At 36.4% G+C, this 26,802-nt stretch overlaps 1 protein-coding gene across 1 annotated transcript; it reads right to left on the bottom strand.

The window, feature by feature from the left end:
* Positions 1-1,642: 1,642 nt before the first annotated feature.
* LOC306853142 (melatonin receptor type 1A-A-like) lies at positions 1,643-19,113 on the bottom strand. Its single transcript, XM_079390340.1, has 2 exons — positions 18,773-19,113; positions 1,643-4,317 (listed from the first exon to the last, which is right to left on the bottom strand). The coding sequence occupies exons 1-2, from the start codon at positions 18,957-18,959 to the stop codon at positions 3,449-3,451; spliced, it is 1,056 nt and encodes a 351-aa protein (XP_079246466.1). The 5' UTR covers positions 18,960-19,113; the 3' UTR covers positions 1,643-3,448.
* Positions 19,114-26,802: the final 7,689 nt, after the last annotated feature.

Genomic DNA, 26,802 nt, shown 5'->3' with positions numbered 1-26,802 from the left:
CTGCTAAGGAAAACAATCACCTCAGCATTCATCCAGATAACTTGAAAGACAGAAAATGTGCCATAGGAACCATTTCTACTTGACCTGTCTGGAGAGGTATTAAATAAACATTTCAATCTTCCCTTATGGGACTGCCGAAGTTTTTGAGCCAATTACCTAAGCTTTAAGTGTCATGTGACTAATCATTCTGAAGCTGTAGGAAAGCAGCAACACTGATTGGCTGATAGCACCACAAGAGCATGTCAGTTCAAGGACCTTCTTTAATGACTAGCTCTGATATCAATTATATAAATATATTAATACTGTTTTATAATGTAGAATATTCATTTTACGCCAAAACCATTGTGTGTGTTTTTCTTCTTACTGGTCAATATTGAGATTTTGGGTCATTTATCTTCCATAATATTTCTTCTTTCAGTCTAGCTGAAAGAAAGCAACCAAAATACTCATTTAAGCATTTGTTTTATTACACTTCTTCAATTTCCATCTGTAGATTTAAATTAAAATGCATATCTTTAAAAGCCTTTTTTTCACCTGTATTAAGCCAAAAATATCCACTTCAACCAGTTTTATTCTTATCTATATACTGAAGGTTTTTACAGAGGCATTTGTTCATATTGCTGGAATTTATAAAAATGACCATCAACTGTATTTTACCGGTAGTGCTTCCTTTATATTGGCAGTGTATTGTGGAAATGATTTAATCAAGCTTCTTTTCACTCACATGTGGAGGTGGGGACTGTCTCATCACCTCTTCAATCCCTCCTCTGAGAATCAGCCTGAGATTAAAATATGTCATCATAATGTAATCCAAAAAGAAATATATAAATCCTCAGTAGATGGGGGTGGCTACTCTATTGCTCATCCTTTAAGATGTTATTTAATCTGTTCAAGTTCATTAAGATGAAGAGTAGGGGAAGAGACACGGATTTGGTGTCGCCCAGAAAAAGAGAGGGTGGGGTTCTCAAAGGCATCCGATCCCTCATCAGGCCCGTGCAGAGACATGCGTAATTACTTAAACTTTCACCATTTAAAAGACAGTTTTCGACGAATGTCCAGAAATAACCATCCGTGGACACGGAAGCAGGTCAATGCGAACAGTCTCTGGTTTGCTCTTAAATAGCATCACATGATTCTGCTCAAACTCTGTGCACGGAAAGAGCTGGATGAATCACATTCTGACAGGCTTATGTATGCGAATGTGCATGATAAGTGTTTCTAGGGTAAAAAAAAATTAAATATGTGAGTTGCCAAAGCTCATTATGTGGTGTGCTGGAATTTGGAAAGCTTGAATAGCAGCAAACAGGATGCACATCATTGTGTATTAAGAGCACCAGTAGGATTGTTACAGAAATGAATGGATGTTCTGTCTTCATGGAGAGTGTCCAACAAAAACACTGAGGTTTTATTATTCCTGGGACTGGGATGTGTTAGGATAATGCTGAAATCGTGTTTATTTAGAATATGTAATCTTTGAATGCCTTGATAATCCATTAGAATGATGGCACATATTCATGAGATCATAATTGTCTTAATGCCAGTGTTGAGGAAGCCACTTTGAACCTTTAGGTTCTCAAGCTACAATGTTTTAATAGAAGAATGAAGTGAATCATAGTTACACAACAAGCATCAAACAAAAATTAGCATATTTTTTTTTATTTCTTATCTGATGGTATGCTTTTTTGATCTGCTATTTGGTCAACATTATCCAGAAGCCTGTGTGAAATGTATGGCATCAGCTAAAAAGTAAAGTTGTTTCAAAAGAATTGCAAACCAAACACTGTTGGAACCAGAGCCTTGTGGGCAGTGCTGTGACCCAATGTGCAGTTATCCTTCGGGCAACCTGAGTTTGAGTCCTGAGCTCCCTTCTCTCCTCTCCCATTGTCCTAATAAATGCAGAAATGGCACATAACTTAATCATTCACAAAATCCCATAAACATTGCGGTGTGAATTTAAATAGGATTGATTATGATTATATGTGGGCTTTTAAAGCAGCTGTGCTACTGTCACGATTCTGAAAAATGTCATAAAAGTTAGTAGCATTGCTACCTCCCTAACATCATCTAATGTTGCTTTTAATGAACCTTCAAGTTTCAACCAACATTAAAAGACAATAATAGTAAAAGGCTAGAAAGCAGTGTCTTCTATTTCTCCCATTTCTCGTCTTCTATAGCTTTTAAGCATGCATACGTCTTGTTTATTAACATTGAAAAGTTCCAAGGGTGGACAAGCAAATATGATATACTTTGTTGATTTGTATGTTGTAAACAAGAAAGTAAGGTACTGTGTTGAACATATCGCATTATAAAGGTGATATATGGTAGTACATTGAACTTGATCTACTGTATGCCAGAATATGGATAGGCTGAATTCAGGTAAATTCGGACACTTTTTGCCATTGAGATGACTGGGAAATGTTACCCAATTATCCTGAATTAAGCCTAATTTTTTTCAAATTAGACTTATGTTGCTTATCATTAAATGCACTCCATTGCAGGTAGTATAGCAATGCAGTCTGGTGAATAAATAAATCATAAGTGCTGTAACAGATGGATAAGAAGAACATAGATGTCTAAAATCTTATTTTTTCGAATTTGCAATTTTGTTCACATTTCATAAGATATGCTGTTACACAGATGCTACAGTGACCATTCAAAGAGAAAGTTGACCCAAAACTGAAAACTTTGTCATCATTTACACGTGTTTCTCCAAACTGCATTTTCAATGCAATGCAAAGTCAATGCAGCCCAGTGTTGTTTTTGAGCCCAATGACTTTCATTGTATGGACAGAAACAGTTGAAACAATCTTCAAAATATCTTCTGTTTTGTTCTGAAGAAATTCATACAGAATGACATGATCTTTGGGTGAACTATTCCTTTAAGGGCTTGCCTAAATTTGCTTCCAAATATGGGTCAAATACTGTTGTTTGCATTATTTGGCCTGCACTGGCTGTCTTACCAATTAAAACCAGGTTACCAAGAAATAATACACTTGAGTACAATAAACAAATGATTATTTTGCAAATGCATTATTTGGTATGTGCTACAGACAGTCTCTAAAAACATCAGAAAATATCTTAACCTAAAAAAACAACATGATAACCGTCATAAATGATATTATTGAGCACTTATCAGGATTGAGGGCTACTTTTCTGCTCAACTGGCACCTTGTTCGTAATGTACGAGAGTGTGTGCATTGGTGTGTAGCATTAATTTTATGATGTCCTGAAAAAAAATGCATGGACCTACTGTGTATAAAATCTAACATTATGAACTTGTAAACACTGAGACCAAGCAAGATATTTGCAATGCACCTTCTTGTAAAAGCAACAGTACAAGAAATACATACACCTGTATTCAGGTTATAAATATCGGTTATAAATGGTTGGTTCTGAAAGCAGCTAAAATGCTTATTTGGTTTTTCTCACAGTGTCCTTTTAGGTGTTTTCATACCGAATCTACTTTGACTTGGTTGTTGTTTGTCATTAAAGGAGATGGCTTGCTTTTGATCCGGTCTGCAGCATCATTTGAACTCTCATGGAAGAATATTTTCGCAGTACAGAGTGAGATAATAATTTTTTTGTACTCTCGTCTGAAGTTCTGATTCAGCAGTCCGTAGACTATGGCATTAAGGCAGCTGTTGAAATAGGCCATGAAATAACTGGATACAAATAACCACTCCGGGATGAGGGGTGCGACCCGCTCGGGGTCTATAGCCACCGCCAGGCCGATGAAATTAAGAGGGGCCCAGCAGACGGCAAAAAGAACGAACACCACAAACATGGTGACAAAGTTCCTTATGTCGTGCGGCGTGAGTTTGGGCCGGAACTCGGGTTTGACGCGTCTCCTCACCTGGATCACCAAGATCCAGATCCGCAGGTAGCAGTACGTCACAATCATGATTGGAAGAATGAAATGGAAGAAGACGACGGCGATGGTGTATGCTGAGCTGGCCGACTGCGCAAACGTACACGAGTAGACCCTGGGGTCGTACTGCAGGGAGCCGACGTAAAAGTTTGGCACTATAGCAACCACGGTCAGTATCCAGATGAGAAGGACGTAGAAAAGCGAGTTCTTGTCGCTGTACAGCTTGTCATACTTGAGGCTGTGACAGATATAGCAGTAGCGATTGATGGCAATGCCAGTGATGTTAAATATAGATCCAATCACGCTCAGTCCCATCAGGAATCCACTGATCTGGCAGTGGACGAATCCCAAATTCCATCCTTTATGGACAATGGAGACCAGCACGAGAGGATAAGGATAGACGGCTACCACCAGGTCAGCTACTGCCAGGCTCACCACAAATATGTTCCCTGCAAAACAATGACAGTTGAAGAAAGATAAATGCAAATAAAGCAATTATAGCCACATAGCGGCACTGTTAAAATGGGAAAACCTTCAAGCAAAACAGCTCATTATAATTTCCAGAATGCAATTAAATTCTTTTAAAGAGGTTTCATATGACCAGATTTTGCTGATGGCTTGTCAGGTTCCTTGAAGCCATCAGATTAGATTTTCATGAAGTTTTGTGTATGACGTTTTTCAAAACAAAGTTTAGGTGCATTATCTCTCCTGCCCTTTTCAGGATGGATGCCAGTATGCTTCTGCAGCATGCCCTTTATTGCATCTAATTAAATCATATCTTTCTTAAGTCTGTCAGCTGCTTTCACTATTACAAGGATTTGGGTTGCATCTGTTATTGTCACATGATACTTCACTCACCAATGAAGACCTTTCAGAACTTTTGGGCCCCATGTTAGAAGAGAGACACTAGCTGATGAGACCGGGCTGTAGCTGTCGCTGTTTTTAAATATACCATTTTTATATGTTTTTCATTTGTTATGTATTATGCATTTGTGCTTCAAATGTTTATACCACTTGAAATGAACATGATTCATTGATTGTAATAACGTCAATTTTTCCTAACATCTTAATTATTTTATGAAATCAGACATTTTTTCTGTGTAAAAAAACAACTTTGGAATCATGATTATTAAGAAATTTTGGAGTTACTGAACTAACTTTGGACCATATATTTTTCAGCCACTTATATGAGACTTGTTCATCCTAAAAGTTTATAGAGACTTTTGACTTTGTGTCCTACAAAATAAATCAATGAATAAATATATAAATATTTTAAAGCACATGTTATCAAGTAATCAGATAACTAAGCTCCATTTAAAGGTAGGGTAAGCGATTTTGGAGAGCTAGAAAGCTAGATTTGAAAGCATAAGATTCCACCCTCCCTGCAAATCACTCTCCAAAGCCACGCCTCCTCCAATACACATGAACGCACACAGGCAGACCAGAAGCTAATGAGCGAGATGGCGTTGGTGGAGGGTCGAATGCAACGCTGTCAGATTACCTCATGTCTCATTCACCGGTAAGAAAACATTACAGTACGAAGTGCGTAATATTGCAATAATAATGCCTTCCATTCCCGATTGGTCTGCAATAGCGTAACGGAACGTGCTGCTGATTTATTATCATATCTGCACAAACAGGGTGCATGGATGTATGCAAATACATACGTTGACAGGAAGGTAAGATAGCCTATCGTAGTCCTCGGATAGAGGGAGTTATGCTTCTACGCTTTCCACAGTCTATATAAATACATATAATTACATTTAGACCACTTAATTTAATGATTGCATAGAATGTGAAGAGACTTTCAAAAAATGTCCAAACCCAATCACCTACCCTGCCTTTAACTGAACAAGAAGAAGACAGTTCTATTACAAGGAACAACATTTTAAATATTTTGGAAGATTTTCTATACTCATTCTATTATACTCATTCTGAACTCATTTCATTTAGGCTCACTAAGGAAGAAAAGGTAAAATACTCAGAATGTGAATCAGTCTAGCTTAACATGCAGATCAGATGTGGAACATTGCACTCGTGTACTGGCATTTTTATCTCATATACAAAATATGCTCTGTAAATCTTGTAATCCTGAAGGATTGCCAAATAAATACATTCATGATTTAGCAAATTTAGCTCAATGTTAAGAGGAATCATCGGAGCAGAAGATCATTCCAGAACAGTGACTCAGTAAATTATTCCTGTGACATCTCAACAGCTCCACTGTTTTCAACTGTTGTGTTCCTAAAGTTTCATTTGAACTGAGAACAACTAGCAGAGAGAGGGAAAATACGAAGTGAGATCTGGAAAGCCCAGCAGGGGCCCTGTAGCATGGACCACAAATCTCACTGCAGAAGTCATCTACGACTACGGCTATAGACTTAATGTGAGACGTCATTAGTGCACAACTGCAACAAGCTGAAGTTTATACTCCCAATATTTCTTTATGCTGTTTATATGATTACAACTAGAAGGAGGTTTGTAAGTTTACAACTTAATAAGTTCTTAAAGTTTTTCACAAACTCTGATCTGGGAAGAGCAACTGTTTAATTACAGTGTTCGCAAATAGAGTCTAACATAGTCTAACATGCTATAGTTGTTAGATCTCAATTTTTTTCCGTAAGCACATATCAAACTGCTAGAACCAGTATAACAAAACTGTCAATGTGATGTCATTAACTATTCATAATATTTTCATGCACATATATTTTTATGTTTGTTTGGACAGATGCTACAGCTGTACAATATTGAAAATGATCACAATGAAATCACGCTCCTGTCTCTAAATAATACAATTTCACAAAAAGATCAACTTCCCACTTTGAATCTGAATGCATGTGTCTATTCTACAGTAGCATAAGAGGAAAAGACTCTGTAAAAGCTCTTACAAGCACGCCATTTCTCCCCAGAGAGTTTGTTTACGCCACTAATGGCATATATACTGCAGGGCAAACCTTTGCTTATGATTTTTCCACACCACCTCACATACAGTGAGAGAAATTCACGGCCAGATTCACAGGATCCTTTGAGAGCCAAAGGAGTGCATAGAATTTCTCACTCTGTTAACTCTTCTACATCCAATTGTTTATGTGGCTGCATTTTTTCTTTCTTTCTGCTATGTGCTGTATGATTAAATTATCTTGCGAGATTTATTGTTTACATTTACTGTCATGCATTTGGCAGAAACTTTCATCCAAATCATCTTTCATTTGTATAGTTCTAGTATTCCCTGGGAATCAAACCCATGCCCTTGATGTTACGATCTATAGGATGAAAGCAAAAATGTCAACAGTTTCTTGATTTGAAAGTTTTTAATCATGAACACCTATACTACCATTTTTTTTTTTTTTAAATATTACTTTTATTCAGCAAGGACACATTAAATTCATTAAAAGTGATTTGTTATGTTTAGTTTGTGTTTCTAAAGATTCTTAGTTTGTATTATGTTTCCATTGCTTCTTTTTTTACTTCCTGTGTTTTCTCCCTGTGTTTGACCTTGGTTAGCGATTAGTCTCACCTGTTGCTAATTTACTTTCCTTTTGGTTTTGGATATATAGCTCTTTGATCTAGCATTCCTTTGTCGGTTCTTGTCATACTGTATAGCCTAAATTTGACGTTGATAGTAAACTGTGACATATTGTATTGGATTCCTGTGTTCCTAAGTTTTTGGTTTGCTTTAATAAATTCAGTATGCGATTTAGATCCACACATCAACTTCTCCTCATTCACACCACTGCGCCGTGACAGCAAAGACATTTATAATGTTACAAATGCTTTCTAACTCAAATAAACATTGTTCTGTTAAACTTTCTCTTCACCAAAGAATGCTAAAAATAAGGATGTTAATAATAATGTGTCTTGACCTGCAAATCAGTTTTTTAGAATGATTTCTGAAGGATCATGTGACACTGAAGACTGGAGTAATGATGCTGAAAATTCAACTTTGCATCACAGGAATAAATTACATTTTAAGATGCATTCAAATAGAAAACAGTTATAGTATTTCACAATTTTACTGTATTTTCGAACAAGCAATCGCACCCTTGTAGTGCATCTACAAAGCAAGTATTACTTATCTTTCCCCTGATTTTGCTGAAGTCATATACTATAGGTCCTATGTCCACCAAGAAGCAAACAAGTTCATAATTTGATTTAGCAAATCACATATGCTATATAACAGGTGCAAAGCCATCAGAAAGCAGAGAAAGCAAGAGAGAGGTTAAACCATTAGCCTGACTCAGTTACGTCCATCTGACAGCTGTGAGTGACCGCCTTTAGCTTGACACCACACTAAATTCAGTGTGATGGCAAAATAAATTATATTTGAGTCATGATCTTTCATGAGTTTTATGTGGTGAGATCCAGAAGATTGGTACTGCAAAATAATGTCAAGACAGTAGGTCATTCAACTGAGCTAAAAAAAATGCTACACAGCGTGACCATGTAGTCTGATTCACTGATAAGTGGCTCTTTAGCCAGTTTATTCAATAAAACACTCAAAAAAGACAGTATTTTCTAGGGTTTAAGTGAGATTTTCTCCTTTTTCACCACAGACGATAAATATTTTCCTCTTGTTTAAGCGTAGACAGACATTTCCTCTGTGCTTGGACAGGCCAACGGGATGCAGAGGTCAAAGTATTTATAGTAGTTGGAGATGGTAATGAAGACTAAATTGTTACACATAATTTGTTCGTCAGGAAATGTAGTAGAACATGTTTTCTATCAGCACAGCGGCTAAATGTCATTAAGATGAAATTAGTTTAAGCCCGTTAGATGCTGCTGGTGGATGCTGTAACTACACCATCTGGATCTAAATGCATCTTTTTCCAATGACAGCCATTCAAACGCAGCCACATATTCAATATTTCATTATATTATAGTAGGTCTTTTGCCAGAGCCTGGTTTGTTTTTGTTGGTCGCTTAAAAGCGTGAAATGAATTAATATTGTTCCTGTCTGCTGCCTTTGACATCACAGCTCAGGATAGTTCCAAAGTGCAGCTGCGTTCGTGTGGTGACATCAGTCGATTAGCATTGTAATGGCGTCATTTTCCTGCAGAGCTAGAGTCATTAGTCACATGGCATTTGCAGTTCAGGTGCAAATGCGAAATAAAATCTTTAACACTTTAGTGATTTCATAAGGTCCCGTTCCGAGCACAATACAAGGGACTTACTACATCTCAAATCCAGATGCCAAGTTTTGTTTATTCAGTGAGAAACTGGACGTTAATTATGATGATGTAACTAAGTTGTAATTAATCTTGCACTTGTGTGTTTAACAGTCCAAATGCAAAGTCTACAGAATATACCAGAAAGGTTTGCTATCCTTTCAAATTGAAGGCATTGGAAATTGAAAAGTGCTGAGATATTGTACTGTTTAAAGGGAGCACAGGAACAAAAATGAGTGCAGATGGTTTGGAGACATATTTAAGTAGTGCAACAAATTGGAAAATCAAGAGCATACTAGTATATTATTATTATACTAGTATAAATCAAGCGCACATAAAAATATAATGTTATTATTATATTTTTCATACTGTGCCCTTGATTTTTGAACAGTCAAATATAGCTAAAGACGAGCACATTGCCATGCTGTTGCTCTTTGTTCATCTTACTGAAAGAAAAATACAGCACTCATTAAAAAGAGCAAGGAATGCTGGTTATTTCTTGCCTTTAACCTCTTGGCTTAAACCAAAAGATCTTTGCTCTCATAGGTATCTGTTATATTTATTCAATTTCCCTTTAATGAAGCCTCTCCACATCTAAGCAACCAGATATTAAAGCAAATACCGTATCACACTGATTTCAAATTTTGAATACTGGCTTCTAATTAGTTAATGCTGGGTATCGCATATTTTAATTGCAGGCTTTGCAAAATAAACTTTGATATCATTTTGTCACCCCTACTCAGTGTAAATACAGCACTAAAGAGAAGCTCCAAACTACCCTTGAGTTCACAGAAATATTATGCTTACATCAATATTTTATTGCTTTGGGATCCTGGAGGGCTGTTTCAAATGATACCAGAGTCTTGTCAAACATAACTCATCACTCATGTACTTCTGCTTAATTCAGCTGAAGAGATGCAAAGGACTTGCAAGAGAAAGTATCTAGCAAGTCCCATTTAGCTCACATTTGTGCACAGATTATATTGAAGGATCAGCACAGTACAATGTGTTCTATTCTGAGACATGGAAAATAACCAAATTACTTCTATAGGAAAAACAATCGACAAGAAAAAATAAACTAAAGTTGATTTATCTATACCTCAACTAAAATTACAGAGCCACAGTAACAACATTTATTCTTGAATATCATTCCACACATCATCTCTATAGATAATAAGACCATTATGGAGCTCAATCAGGGGGAGATATGACATTTAATATCAAGTCATCTGCCACAGTTAAATCCGAATCACGGGTCAAAGTCTGGCCTTGCACAAAAACTACTGAACAAACCAATTCAAAGCCAATAGCAGCACACAAATCATTGGTATGCTTGAGTGGGGATATTACATGACTGCATAAAAGAATATTTCTATGTAAACTGAGTTCATTTGGGTATACACTACAAACTGCCTTTTTGTTTGACTCTCAAGCAGAACGATATGCAACCATGTGTAATATATGAAAAATAAGCAGGCCTGACATAACCTAAAAGAAAGTCTTAAAAACTAAAAACAGGCCCCTTGGTTCTTTGTGAAACGGATGAATAAATCTCTTAGAAATATGGGAGGAAAAGAGAAACAAACTACAGTGATTAATTATGACCTAATATACAATGTGCTTCAAACAACAGATGGAGAGATTTGTCCACTGCAATTTGGTCAGTGTTAATTTTTTATGCTAAATTTTCCAAACGCTGGCCTCAAAACTTGACTGTACTTTTTGAAAATTCAAGGGAAAAAAAACACAGCTGGCCATATTTACAAGATTATACCCTTGGATTTTTTCCAAAACAACTTTCACTGCATTCAAGTTACACAAGTGTTACCCACTCCAGCAACATGCTCTTTTGCTGAGCTATAGAAATGACTAAGCAACTTCATGAAAACAAACAAAAACAGGCCCAATAAACAAACATGGCATCGGTGCTGAAGATACACAAGTATTTGGAGTAGTGTAATTTAAGTTTGTCTCTTAAATTTATATATTATCATGCATTCCCCGTGTATTGAACCTGTAACCCTGGTGTTCCTAGCTCCATGCTAACTACTCGAGCAACTTGTACTTTTAATAATCAGAGAAGATGAACAGTATTTTGAAAAACAGTCATATAAGCAGCAGGAAAAAATAATTATGTCCACACTTTATATACATACATATAGAGCTGGGTAGTAGCTGATTACATGTAATCTTGATTACGTAATCAGATTCCAAAAATTAAGTACTTGTAATTAGATTAAATTACATTTTAAAATAATCAGACTACAGTTACTTTTACAGTTTTGATTAATTGCTTACATATTATTCACGCAATAGCAATAAAGTATTCATAATTTATTGATTCTCCCTAATTCCTCCTTTGCATTTATTAAATGTTAATTAAAACGAATGGAATATATTTTCCTACTTTTTCTACTATTTTTATATCATTATGGTACAAGATTATCCTATTTAAATCAATGTGATAAATCAGTTAGGTCAAAAGTAATTATGTAATCTAAAAGTAGTCAGATTATATTACCTAAAATGTTTAATGTAATGGATTACGTCACTAACTACAATTTTTGTCGTGTAATTTGGAATCAGTAATGGACTATAATTTGTAATCTACCCAGCATTGCATACATATTGTATGGCCACAGACCATTCACACTGTGACATTTGACTGACAAAGTGGTGTACCTGACATTTCTGGCCGTGTTTAACAACAGACAAGCCAAGAGAGGATCTTCAAAAGTGTGTCAGTCTGTAACTAAATACAGTGTTTCAGCAGTTGCCCATTCATTAAGGCATCGAAACTAGCTCAAGGGCAGGCCGAGGGCCAAGTCGGGCAGGAGCGAGCACATGAACTCCTCAAGAATAAATAAAGCTTCATGGCAAAAAGCAAAACATTAGGGAGTTTCCCCCGGGGCAATGCAGTATGACAACAAAACTGCAAGGTAAAATAAGGGTATATGACCATGCAAAAAAAAAATATATATCTTTGGGAGTCAGACAGCTAGTACATTCATTTCAATAAGATTTTAAATGCATATGTAATTGTCTTGTCATTTAAAGCGACGGTTAATTTTAGCATTCAGAAGTGTGACAGTAAATTTACAACAATTGCATCATTGCAGTAAAACCTGAACAATAGCTTTTAAGTCATCAGTTGTATAATTTTATATCCTAAAGATTACACTTTGAAAAATACTTTTAGATGCTATTTAATATTACTGTAAGTGATCACTTTATTCTCTAGAAAGATTCTGTCCTTATTCCACCCATGTTCAGTACCCGAGCCTGCTGAAAGGGCCCTTCTTCCACTCACACAGCCTCTGTGAATAACTGGTAGAGAAGAGTTCCTCTTGAATGAACAGTGAACTTCATCTAATAAGACCGCCTTGGGCTCATAAGTGACGTCAGTGCAACTAAAGAACAGTAGTTAGAGATGAGAGCCGCACAGAGAAGACAGGCTCAGTTATAATATCCGAGACGTTGAGAAACGTAAAGGGAATCAAACACGCGCATGGAGTTCCTGTAGTGCAACTGGTAATGGATGATGCTCACAACACAAAGGTCATGGGTTTGATTCCCAGGAAACGCAGAAATTGATTTCCTTTATGTTGAAATATTCAGCTTGTCCCAAGTTCTAAGATGCATACAGTCCTGCATATCAATGCTAGCACTCAGGTGAAGTTTCATTTGTAGTTTTATGATAGGTACACTGGCTGTGTTGAAATGAGGATTACCTAACAGCAGGGAATGGTTGGTCTGAATAATCTAAACAGACAGTGGTGCCATAGCAGATGAAGTCTTTGAGGTTGAGTAGTTTAAATAAAACAGATAGACCGCAATGGGGAGGAGAGGAACCACTTTGTTTCACCACAGAAGAACAATGAAGAGCGAATGTGTGCGTGCTCGTGTGACCGTGCGTATATGCCTGTTTTTGAGTAACTGTAACTTTGGATATGTGGTGGAATGATTGCTAATTGAATATTCACACTGGGTCAGTGGTCTTTACAATGGGCCACGGGAGGTCCTCTCACTAGTGAGAAACATAATGAAGTACACATCGTGGGAGGCTAATGGGACAATTACTGGGTTAATTTGACCCACTAATCAGAACATGCTGCACTATACTGAGTAGAAGAGGAAACATTACTGAACAAATATAAAAAGTAAATAAATAAATAACTTGACAAGTGCACCATGCTGAAATATGTCAAAATGGACGGAAATGTTTGATATTGTTAGTGTGAGCACTTCAAAATATTGTGAATAATTCTAGGTTATCCAAATATTTCAGATTTTTAGAACACACATTAGCTTCTTTTCCATCAGCCGGTTAAAATATGCAACACTGCATAATAGCAAAGACTATAATATACCCACTTGTCACTCGTATTCTTTTGAATGGGGAAAAACGCTTAAAGGTGGGTTAAGCGATTTCTGGAAGCCAATGTTAATATTTGAAATCACCAAAACAAACACGCCCCTTACCCCTAAAGGGTCTCGCCCCACACATACGTAGCCTACGCAACCCAGGCAACGATTAGTTCTGTGAAACAAAGCAAAACCAATGTTACACCGTGTCTACACCGGACGCGAGCGGTGCAACAAAAGGCCTTCCTCTCCTTGAGTTCTCTCCTGTGGTGGAAAGCTGATCCGATATTTACACGGGTCCTACTTCTTGCCTTATCGTAGCATGCCTGATTGGCTACAAGTTTGTTTTGGTACTCGGCCCCGACTCAGTTTTATAAAGCGTTTTTGAAAAATTACATACCCCACCTTTAAAATGGGCGCTCTATCGAACAAAGTCCCACCTTCTGAGTAAAAGAGCCAATCCCTAATCTGTAAAGTCGGCGTTTCACTGCAGCTGCCATTAGAAGTCCTGGTTGCTATAGAAACAGTCAGCATTTTGAGATGTGCGCTTAGTACTGCACATGCGCACTGGCTGGTCTAGCCTGAAAAACAAGCTTTTTTAAAGCTATTTGAGCAAAATAAATAACATTTATGAGATAATTGTTGTCAGATATCATTGGTGATTTCAAATATGAAATTTAATCTTAAACTTGGCAAACATTTTCGGAGAATTTGATGTTTCCCCATTCAAAGAGATAGGAGCTGCACTGCACTAGCATGCCTGAGAGATGTTTCAAAGATGGCTGCCGAGTGACATGACTTTCCTTAAAGGGTTACTCCACCCGAAAATGATTTTTTTTTCATGAATCACTTCCAAATACGTAAAAGCTTCATTCGTCTTCGGAACACAATTTAAGATATTTTGGATGAAAACCGGGAGGTTTGTGACTGTCCCATTGACTGCCAAGTAGCCCAGAAAAGTATGAAAAGCATCGTCAGAATAATGGTTCAATCTAAATTTAATGAAGTGACGAGAACACTTTTTCTGCGCAAAGAAAACAAAACAATGATTTTACTCAACAATTCGTCTCCTCTGGTTCAGCGTAGCGCCATTTTGGAGAATATCCGCTGGACACAAGCAGCGTACGCTCTTCTGTTGTGTCAGCCGCATAGAGGATACTCTGTTTTCAATCAAAGCATAAACCAACGTAGAAGACGTATCCAGGGGAAGTCGTGGCCTAATGGTTAGAGATTTGGACTCGTAATCCAAAAGTTGCGGGTTCGAGTCTCAGGCTGGCAGGGATTGTAGGTGGGGAGAGTGAATGTCCAGCGCTCTCTCCACCCTCAATACCACGACTGAGGTGCCCTTGAGCAAGGCACCGAATCCCCAACTGCTCCCCGGGCGCCGCAGCATAAATGGCTGCCCACTGCTCCGGGTGTGTGCTCACGGTGTGTGTGTTTGTTCACTGCTGTGTGTGCGCACTTTGGATGGGATAAATGCAGAGGACTTCACCATACTTGGCCGTATGTCACGTCACTTTCACTTTGTGGCGCAGCTGACACAGAAGAGCGTACGCTGCTTGGCAGTCAATGGGACAGTCACAAACCTCCCGGTTTTCATCCAAAATATCTTAAATTGTGTTTAAGAACAAAGCTTTTACGGGTTTGAAACCCTGGTGTCGATAACACACGTGCCAGTTGAGACCTGAACAGCACACGTTGTTATCTGTGTTTAAACTAAATTAATTTAAACCTTGCCAGTTTAAACAGACAGAAGACACTAATGAGAACTTGTGTGCACAGTGAGAACATTTGTGTGTGCGCTCATCTGAAGCGCACAAACCTACATGTCAGAATGTGCGCAAATAATGAGTTTTTCCACGTCTTGTGTTTGAATGGACAAATTCACACAAAAACTATGTCAACATGCCCATTTTGTTAAGTATCCTAGCAGATATAGTCAAGTAGGGCTCGCTGCAGTCCATAAGATCCAGGGGGCGTGGTTGGATCCACATCTATGGGGTGGAGATTGGTAGGTTTAGGGGTGGAGATGGGATGGGTTTAGGGATCAGGGGGTGGAGATGGGTAGGTTTAGGTATATGTAAGCTGGGAAGAGTTGGATCTGGATCCAACCACACCCCCTGGATCTTGAACATACCAAGTTAGTGTACTGGATAGGGCTGGGCAAAAAATTTATTTTCCGATTAATCGTTTTATTAAATGATGTCGATTCGATATCGATTCTCAAACGCTGCGAATCAATCTTTTCCGGTATTTATTTCAGCGAACATTTAACACAAGATCTGATTAACGTGAATTTTTTCATTAGTCTTCTCCACTATATGGCACCCTCTTATTTACCTTGCGCGATGTTACAACGGAAAGCCTGTCATTCATTGAGCCCGGTCTCATGAAAATGTGTATAAATAGTACGCCAAATAAAAACGAAAATTCGTGGTATTGATACGCAAAAAATTATGATGATACGAAGTTTTGGCGTACATATGATACGCATCTACCCTACAACCCTAATCCTACCCATCGCATAGAATATACACGCCAAAGTCCATTTTTGCATATCAATTCCACAAGTTTTTGTTTTTATTTAGCGTACTATTTATACCCACTTTCATGAGATCAGGTTGATTCATTCAGTGCTTATCATGGTGGAGATACTGTTGACAAGAACCAAGAACAAAGCAAACCTGTACACACTGAATGACTGTGATATGAATGGTGTAAATTGTGAGTGAGTGAGTGATAGATTCCTGAAGTGGAGAGTATTTTTATGATGTGAGTGAAGTAATGCTTCCATGTATTATTTTGTATATATTTTATGAATTTGTGTAAGTATAATATCAACCTGTCCAGGGACTGCGGGTGGAAATTAGCATTTTTTGCTATAACCTGGCACATGACATCTCTTCTTTTTTAGACTAATGTTTTTTGTGCATTGTCCCTGATCAAATAAAATAAATTCAATTCAATATGCATGATTTGCAATGCTCAGGTGAAATGCTATAGTAATACTACAAATTTGCGGAAGCATTTGCCATCAATGAATGAATGGTGGCTGGCGCAGATGCACTGTTTTGTTTACTAAAGCACAGATGATGCTGGCAGTATTTTCAGACTTTGCCGTCTCACTATATGACGATATGAACACACGAATATCATCTCCAGCTGCTTCATTAGCATTTTACCATTTCATTTGAGAAAACTACCGTCTACCGTGATTAGGATAAATTAAATTAATGTTTTATGCCTTCAGTTGATTACTAGAAAAATTAAGAAAAGCATTTTATAGGGCCCTATTATTGTTTAAAAAATAGGACCCAATACAAAAAAAAGAAAATGTTTAAAATACAGGCCTGTGGTTCTTACTATATTTTTTTTTAATTCACCATTTGTAAACTGATGAGTACTGTTCATTTTCTTTTTTTTTTTTAGAAATATAGCATTTGTATTAAAACTATATTCACTGAATGTAATCAAAAGAATCGAGAATCGAATCAAGAATTGAATCGAATCGAGAGCTTCTGTGGAGAGCTTCATCTCAATCGATACCCAACCCTAGTCCTGGATCGGTGCATTGCCTTAAAGTGACTTTTTTAATGTTAATCAAACAACAAAAGACAAGGAAATCGCTCACTGCTCTTGACTGAATAGCTTTTGTAACTTTAATAATGATTTATTTTTTATTTATACAGTCAAATATGCAGTGTTATTTTACATTTGTTTACTTTATTCAAATTCTGTACTTAAAAACTCATGTTAGACCTACCTAAAAACTGAAAAGCACTGCTTATTTTATTTGTATTTTTGCTCTGTTGTATTTATTTGTACTGATGCTTGTAGTTAGATAATTTATTCTTATTTTCTTTATTTATATTTGACAGTATAGTTGCGAGCACAGAAAACATCTAGATATTGGCTGAAAATATTCTGATTCTTTATTATTGTTCTTTAATAATTGTGTTATTTTTAGCATTTTAATCATTTCTTTACCTATTAGATTTAATGGTGTATTGATTTATAGTATTTAAATATCAAAGTTTCTTCTTTATAATGTAAATAAAAAGTTATTAAACTTAAGAGAACAACACATAAGTTTGCTTATCATATACTGTGATAAATGCTTCAGCAGTTATTGTGATATGAAAATCGGATATTATCATATGCCTACTTAGTTTCAACAGCAATAACATCAACAAGCTGCACCACATAATAATGCTTATGTAAGTATATGTGGTTGATTGGAATTGCTTTGTACTTAATGTAAACATAAGCACTGTTCAGAGTCTGTTTTTCCATAGTGCTGTTGTAATTTTCAAACTGGTGCCACAAACTTCACAGTTGAGGAACAGCATAAGGTCTCTGTCTCAGTTGGCAGAGAAAAGTGACATATGGGTTGGTGTGACACCGGTGATAAGCACTCCGTCCACTCACAGGAAAATGAGTTTTGTTTGATATTGGGCCAGTTACCTGAAACCTCTAAAAATAGTTCCTTATAATACCGTCCACTATGATTCAGTACAATATCCTGTCAGGAATGGAAAGAATTAGGTTTATGCAAAAAGTGCTGCAACGTATTCTAATTCATTTATAAACTCTTAAAACTCACTGTATATGCTACTAAAGTACAGTGTACACTGACTGTTAAATAGCATGCATGTAATTCTGTCAATATTTAATATCCTGTAATTTAAGAACTTCATTAACTGGAATCCTATAGGGCTGTATTACAGAAACTTAGAATTCTATCTTATCTGTTTAGTCAGCATTGTAATTTTACTTGGAAAATAGAACTTTATCTTAAGTCAAAAATTAAGGTATGAAGTGTCTGTAAAACTCCCCTGATCCCAAAATCTGACCAGTAGGGTTGTAATATACAACAAAGTTGCGATTCTGAATAGTCATTAACCCAGTAAAACGCAATTGTAACTAGTGTGATAAAAATGTTACTACAAATTAAATAGATATTAAGTACAATGAATAAAAACTGGGGGGGGGGGGGGGTAATACATACTAGGCAGAAATCTGGACCCTATTTAAGTTTAGTAAAGAATTAATAGCAAGAAATGGCATATAATTCTATAGCAAAAATTTTACATTTGTTTCCAGCAACAATGGGATTGTCACATCGTCACTGTGATAGTTACTCATATGAGTATAGGAGAATTTAAGGAATAATTACTGGTGACTAATTAATTCAATCTGAGTCTCTACTTGTAGTTCTAGTATCGAATAAACAGTTACAGGTAAAATAAAAAGATACTACTAATAGACTATTTGCTAGCAATTAAAACATTTGGATATGACATTTTAAAACTCCATAGTTTAAACGAATAAATGTTTAAACGGCTTGCCATATGTGGTTTAAACGTGATCCTACCTGCGTTTCGAAGTTTCTTGTTTCTGTACACGGAGAAGATCACCAAGAGGTTCCCCAATATATCAACCACGATAGTGAAGACCAGAAAGCTGCCCAAAGTTGTGGCGACCCAGGGTGGGCGATTTAGGGTGATCTCGTGAGGGCTCAGTGAAGAACTGTTCATCAAGCGGCTGCCATTTATTTTCATTTTATCTTCACTTCAGTAATCCTCGCCATAAATCATAGGATTTAATTCCATTGGAAGAACCATGTGTGGCTGTTATTGCGTTTGCGTAAACGTTATCATATCATGGACCTCCATGGAGCGCACGCCTTCATGGTCTGAGCGCGGACATGTGTCCGCACTTTTATAGCTTTCTGTCTACATAAGATTGTTGGCATGTGACATCCGACAACAAGTTAAGTTCTTCTCAAATGCCCATGGATGGGTGATGTCTGTAGATCGCTGTTACGCTGCCCCGCTGTGGAAGACAACGAAATCGGCTTGGAATTTGGGTCGAAGAAGGTTGAGACGCTTCTTCTTCATTCCCTAGCGATTATTTATGCATGTGTTCCTTCATTATTTTTGGTCATTCTTCCTTTATTTACATCGAAATCGACACATTCACATAGTTAATAATATAATTAATTCACATAATCAAGCATGGAATATTGGTTAAAGACCTGGCATGAAACTTGGAGGTTCAAACACTGCTTTAGGGATAGCCTTAAACTATTCGTTATGCCCTTAAGCAAAAACACTTCATCCAAGGTTGCTTTATGGCTGTTTCTGTGAACCGTAAATCCCTTCAAGATCACAAGTTTAAGTATTGATGTCATATACAGATATGTGTTGTCAAATCCACATCAACCTCAAAACTAAGAGAGACTGTTTACTTCAGTGCATCTTTTTTTACAGAAAGTCTGTTTGGCATTTCCACTGTTATTGGTAAAAAGATACAGTTCATTAAACACATGTTGACCATGTTTGAAGGTGTCCAATTGGACTCTTGACTTAAAACCTTTGAGCTACTGAAACATACTGTGACAGCTTCCCCTGAGACAATATTGAGATTTATTATTATTTTTAATTTTTTTGTATCAACGCCCAGCCATAATAGGCATGCAGTCAGTCATGTCTCACACATGTGCGCTTATTATGAATAATGCACGAGAAGTAGTCATGTTGATTTTAAATATATTCACAAAAAAAAAAGATTCATTGTGTGAATTTAAGGTAAGTGGTTGCAATCAATTGTGACCCTGGACCACAAAACCAGTCTTAAGTCGCCGGGGTATATTTTGTAACAATAGCCAAAAATAAATTGTATGGGTCAAAATTATTGATTTTTCTTTTATGCCAAAATTTTTAATTTTTCATTTTTGATTAGTAATATGCATCGAAAAATTGACCCTTATGACTGGTTTCGAGGTCCCGGGTCACAAATTATTCTAGCATTACATCTACATTTAAATAAACAAATTTAGTTGACTAATTTTCAACATATTTTTATTTTTAAAATGTAGCTAAAATAAATTGTTTGCAACCATTTACCTTAAAGAAAAATTTGTATAATTTGTTTCAGTGTTGTTAGTCTTGCTGTCAGCAATTCATCAATGCATTTTATTCTAAAGAAAAAGCATGCCTTCATATTATGTTATCTAAATGTAGGAGTTTTCCAACTGCTGGACAGAGCTGCAAAAAGCATCTGAGCAGCAATAATAAACTGTCCCTTAAAAACAACCTTTAGACCATGCAGCTGTCCATTTGCCCATACAGCCAAATGCATTCGTCATAGAGTTATGTGGTCCAAATAATCTTTGGACTGTGGCTCGGCACCATGCATTAGCTTTGCATTAGAGGATGCCTGTCGGTGCCAGCCTCTTTAAATAAACCACACTGAATAGTTGCAAGTTTATCTCTCTCATACACACTTCATTTCAGACATGTCAAAGCTATACATTCCAGTGTGTTACAAGTTAAACGGGTTATATCATATATTTGAAATGTTTCCTCCCTGAGGTCCATTTCTAAGGTCAAGGTGTCTTGCACCAAAACCAGTGATAATTTAGACTCTTTCACAGCCTCTCTATGCTTTATGCTACTATATCTTTAAAACTTAAATGTAGATGGGTTGTGGGCTTAATATAAATACTTATGTCATTCTTCAATAACAGTCTTTTTGCAAAACATTCATTATATTGTGACAAAACACTCTGCACTCTTTTAACTGTTAAGGTTGAACTGACGTTATCAAGGACACTTTTAAAATCAGACATGAGACTTTCTTTCCTAATGTTGGGATTCTTAAGAAGACATGGCAGAATAACGAATAATTTGGACAAACATAAAACTTTTTTTTTTTTTTTTAAGATAAGAAATGAGTTAGAATACGGAACATGTCACTCCTTAGACCACTCTTACTTCTGTAACCTTTTCCCTCTCATCTTTTGAGTGACTATAAATTCCTTCAAATTCCAACAATATGCCATTTTGAAACTCCATTATCAGTATAGTTTGTGTGTTAACGATTGCATTTGACTGAACTTTTGACAGCATAACTTGCACAATGCACAGACAGCTTTGGGTTTTTTTTTTTGATCCAGGCCTTGAAGAGCAGTTGAGTGCACTTGAACAAGTCACCGAAAAAAATCATCTTATCTGAAATGGAACAGATTAATGAGTTGGAGTCTGGGAGACAATTTAATGAAGAAGAATCCAATACAATTTTGCATTAGCTCATTCATCAAGAATGCAGATCTTAACATTTATTGACATGTACCCTCACCCTCCTATCAGAACACATTAACACTGGATCTCATTACACTTTACCCATAGTATTGGTTACTCCAGAGGACACATTACAGAGGAGAATATACTTTTTTTTCATTACATTGACATTAATTTTTACAGTAAACACTAGTGGAGGGAGAGACTATTTTATTAATTTTTTTCCCCAGATATCCCTGGGCTTGGTTATATAAATCTGAAACAAGGCTGCATTTGATCTCTGCAACGTGACACATAAATATGAGCAAAAAGGTTGTGCAATGGTGTGAAACTGCCAGTGTCAGCTCTCAAACTCAAGTTACATATATGACACGCTTGCAAACAAACAAACTTGGGTTCCCGTTTTTGTTTACACTTGTAATATAATGATTAAAAAAATCCTCAACCATCAAATCATGTCATGCTATTTATTGCACCTTGTTGTGAAGCAGATGGGAGCAGATAGATAAGAACAGACAGCCCGGCTTACTGTCAAATTTACAAAGATGTGATGATCTGACGACTGTCAAATTCATCAAATCCTTCTGTTTTGGTTTTACCAGCTCCGACCAAACAAAGGAAGGACAAAGCTACGTCCTAAGTAATTAACTCAAAGTGCATTGTTCGTCTCACAGGCATTTCATTGATAATGGTTGACGAGTGGTGGATGTACGACCTCTCTGAGTTACTGTTGGTTACCCTCAAAGATCACAAGTTGAGGTTTTAGTTTGGATGGAGTTTAATTACGTTCTGAACTTTGTCGGTCCTCAGATACGAGGAATCCTCGCTCATATTACACAGAGCGTGAGAAAGGGGATACAGGACCATAGTCATCAACAAATCATTAGTGTACTGCAAGTTAATTCTGTGAGCATTTGTTGTTTAGAAGTAAGAAGAGACTGGAGTTTTGGTTTTATCGTTCACTGTGTATCCAAGTAATATTAGGTTTCAGTTAAAGACACTTTCTGACTCCATTTGAACTTTTCTGTTTGGTAACTTTAGTGTGGTTGAGATGTTTGTGTGTAAGATATGCATGTTTTCCATTGGCTTTCAGAGAAGATTGATTTACTCTACATCATATGATCATGTTGACAAACTTTCAGGGTATTTTAAGTTTGCAAATTGCATAGACATTTTATACCTTCTAGTGAAATCCACTAGAAGAGGTAGCCATGTGAGTGTATATAAATAGAAAATGCCCTTATCGGGTTGTGAATGTAAGATAATGTTGACGTTTGTGTACGTAAATTATCTACCTCAGGCATTAAACCAATTTGTAAAGGAACAGACAGCATATTCAGCTTAATTATATTTCTGATTCGTTATGACACAGCCATGAGTGAGTCTCGTTGTGTTTGAGGCACACTGCTTCAGGTCTTCGTGCGACTGCGAGTCCACAGTCTTTCGCTGAGAATTTAAAGATGTGAATATAGATATGCCATGTTCTGTGCTGAGCAATGAACGCATGAGCTGCCAAAAGGGTGTTTTGAGTTTATAGGAATTAAAAAGAGGCCTGTAGTGAAGCCTGAGACATTGCCAAGATAAATGGTGGGGAAGAAAGATGGAGGATGGAAAACACAAAGGGAGTGTGATGGGCATATCGGTTACCCAACAGACGACTGAAGGAGGAAAGAGAGTCATAGAGGAAACAAAGAAGAGTGACCTAGAAGATGGATGGGGTCAGTCTTGAGTGAGAATGAGAGAAAGGTAGGAGAAACATCAAGCAAAGTAGATTGTGAAAAAGTTAACTAATATTGACCACAGTTTACTTTTTTAACTGGGAAAGACATATGAATGAAACACTTCCTTAAAATGTCTTTCAAGTCAAACACTGTAATCTTTCATTCATGGCAACATTATTTATTCATTTTTATCCTAAATATTAGGTTGACTAGGAAAATGAACCCTGCACTTTAAAAAAATAAATAAATAAAACAAAGTAAACAAGACATTATTAGAGTACATTCTACAAAAAAATACAGTTTCAGTCTTTCTACCAAAAAAAAAAATGAAAATCCAAATTATTTTCTCCTAAATTTTACATTTTTTTGTTTGTTTCTAAATTGAACTTAAAAATGGTTTGTACCAAGTGACTGATTATTATTACACATTTTATCTGTATATTATCTTAAAACACATATAAAAAAAAAAAGCCCATTACAATGTAGAAAACAATCCTCTGAGGTCATTTTCACTATAATTGTTCATTAATATGCAAGATGCCGCCAGATGTGTGTGAAGCGGTGTGATATGAGAAACGTGAATGCGCTAGCTAATCAGAATCGAGTATTCAGTATAGGGTCGTCTAATAAAATGAAACCTATACCACTTTCAGCAAAACATCATAAAGAGATAGAAATATAAGGTTGGGAAGTTATATGAGAATGCACAAACTTTTCAGAGTCAGAGTTTCCCACAGCAAAATTGAAGTGCACTTTTGCAAAAATGCCATTGTGTTATCTGTGAAATTTTGGCATTGAAGGGAAAATTGATAAGGAGTGATCATTTCAAGTGACATTTAGGTAGAAGGTTGTGTGTGTTGTTGGGCTATTTTGTCTTTCATTTTGCGAACGATTGCTATATTGCAGCAACAAGAGATGTACTTCTGTATTTTCCTCTGGATGGTAAATAACATCGAGCATCACTGAATAGAAAGAGCACAATAGGCATTCAAGGCTGGAATGCAGCTTGTTGTTTATTTGTATATATTTTTTTAATATTAATAAAAAAATGTTCCTGTAAATAGCCGTGAGCAACAATGGCTGCCAGAGAAGAGGTTATTCTTTGTAGATTTTTTTTCCTCCCAAAAAATGCTTTGAAAGCACTTAGTGCTCTGGCTGCTGTGAGTGCCCATACAGAGTTGAAACGGGACATCCAACATTTTGTGGCTTTCTCACCTTCTGTAGAGGCCAGGTGTGAAGAGACTGCACACGACAATTAGTCCCACTAAACAGGCTATTACCACCTGGCCTGCTTATTAACATGTTTAATTGAACTTGGTACGTGTGTGTGAGAGAGAGAGAGAGAGAGAGAGAGAGAGAGAGAGAGTGTGTGTGTGTGTGTGTGTGTGTGTAATACTCAATGAAATCTTAAGGTGATATAGCACTCAAAGATCAGTTTGAAATACTGGATATTGTAGACAATGTGTGAAGTGGCTTTTCTTGACACATGGGTGGTTCTGTCCACTTAAGTGATTTTTTTTTCAAACTGCATAATTTTAGATTGTAAGATGGATAATAGGATATAACTTTTTGCTGTTCCTAATTATTTCCCCTTTTTTCTGAAGTTTTGGGCTTGTCCTTATCTAATTTCTACTGTCTACTTACCCAAACAAGTGTTAATTTTGTATTTATGATTATTAAAAAATAATTTGTAAAGAATTATGCATATTATGCATTTTTCTAGCTAGCAAGTTGATGTGTTGCATTGTGTTTTTCTCCAAAAATTAAAGTTGTCATTTTTATCACATGATTAAATTCATGATGTGACATTTATTCCAGTATATATGATGAGTGAATGTTAACAGATGAAATGCAGTTTAAGGAACTTTTCCACCCTGAAGAATCACTCATATATATATATATATATATATATATATAAGCAGTGTTAAAGGTATGTAGCACCTGCTCTTAAAAATGTTTGACAAATATTTTTGGAAGACATTGATTGTATGTAAGTGCTGGTCAGGCTATAGTTATATATATAGACAGCCAGAACTCAATTTGAAAATCCCTTTCATGCACCTCTTGTTTAGGTAAGCATTTCCATCCATCATTGACATTTGAAATTCAATCATCTATTATAAGCATGCAAGTCTCTTCTATGTGCAGTGGGTAATACGAGTGCACTGGTGCAAAAATGATTTAGACACGCAAGAAAATTGGCTACATTTATTTTGTGATTATTTTTTTATTAATTCGGTTCAAAATCTTGAAAACAAAATAGTTCATTTGCAATTGTAATTCAATTTGTGTAAGTCTTATTTGGCAGTTCACATGAAAAAAATGTAAAAAATCCAGAATTACATGAACTTTCGATTTATTTGTGGGATAGAGTATTGCATGTGGTGTGAATTTTGCATCAATTTAATATAAAAATGATTTACTAAAATTAGCATGGTAGTATGTTATTTTGAACATATTTGAACAAATTCATGGAGACCCTTAGAACATTTGTGGTTCGTTGTGGAACTGGGTGGGCAACATGAGTCACATGACTGCATCAGGCAAGGTCAACCTGTCACACTGTGTTACACACACACATCTGTTCCTCGCCTCAGGCCTCTGTCACTACTTGTCAAAGCATTTAAGTGCTGTCGCTCTCATACACTGATTTGTAAGACATGCGCTAGTGTAGACCTGTCTTCCCTTCTCTGAGCACTGCTGTGGGCATTAGCTTATATTATGTCTGATACAATTAATAGAGTCATTTGGACTATCGGCAATATTCTAAAATGAAAATATATTTTCCCTGAAATAATCTCAAAATGAAGTCGTGTTACCATTATCAAAAGGAACTGTATCAAGTTCTAAAACTCTTGTAATGAAACTGTCTCTACACAGTTAGCTTTCATTAGCAGTTGGCAATCAGTCATGCAGTCAAGCTGCTTGTTGGTCTTTATTGGAGTGTGCTGTCCTCTAGTGTTTAATTGTGTGTATAACATCGAAAGAGTGGCCTCCCTCACAACCCTGCATTTCAGTGCAAAGACTTCATGTAATATTACATAATAAAGTAATGATTTGATGTACTCATCAAATATACAGCAAATATACAATATAGATCATAGAGTTTGATTTAACGGATACTGTAGTAAACCATTATAGATTATTTGATTAGTTAGCCATTTAAAAATTCTAATATTTAACGTGTAAATTTTGAATACAGTTAGACCCATAAAAATGTTAAAGTTTTCATGCCATAAGTTCTAAACGAGTAAAACGCTCTTTAATTTGTCCATGAAGTAAAAGGGCGACCCTGGCAGCAGATGACCTTCTAGTCATTTCCATAACAACCCCATTGAGGACATCTGCTATTAGCTCCGGATCATCAACCTTTGCAAATGCAAAATTTCACAGCTTCAGAAAAGTTTCAACTCCCCTAATGAGACTGTTAGATTGCATTAGAGGAGCTAAAGCAGCAGGAAACCTGTAGTCTTCAGGTGTTTTATTTTTTTACTCACCATATGGATATAGAGATTCTCTCTGCTCCTCAACCTGATGCCTTATTTATTAGCAAAGACCTTCAAGGTCCTTTATAATCTTGAACCAACCAACCAAACACT

This window comes from Barbus barbus (assembly GCF_936440315.1).
Source record: "Barbus barbus genome assembly, chromosome: 33".
NCBI classification, from domain to species: Eukaryota; Metazoa; Chordata; class Actinopteri; order Cypriniformes; family Cyprinidae; genus Barbus; species Barbus barbus.
Note: the sequence above shows the minus strand (reverse complement) of the source record. Positions and strands in the feature narration are given on the sequence as shown.

What these genes read in the sequence shown, in the direction of transcription:
- LOC306853142 (XM_079390340.1), bottom strand. Translation starts at nt 18,959, where the DNA reads ATGAAAATAAATGGCAGCCGCTTGATGAACAGTTCTTCACTGAGCCCT. An exon ending in CAAGAAACTTCGAAACGCAG is followed by an intron (nt 4,318 to 18,772) that starts GTAGGATCACGT and finishes ATTGTTTTGCAG; the next exon opens with GGAACATATTTGTGGTGAGC.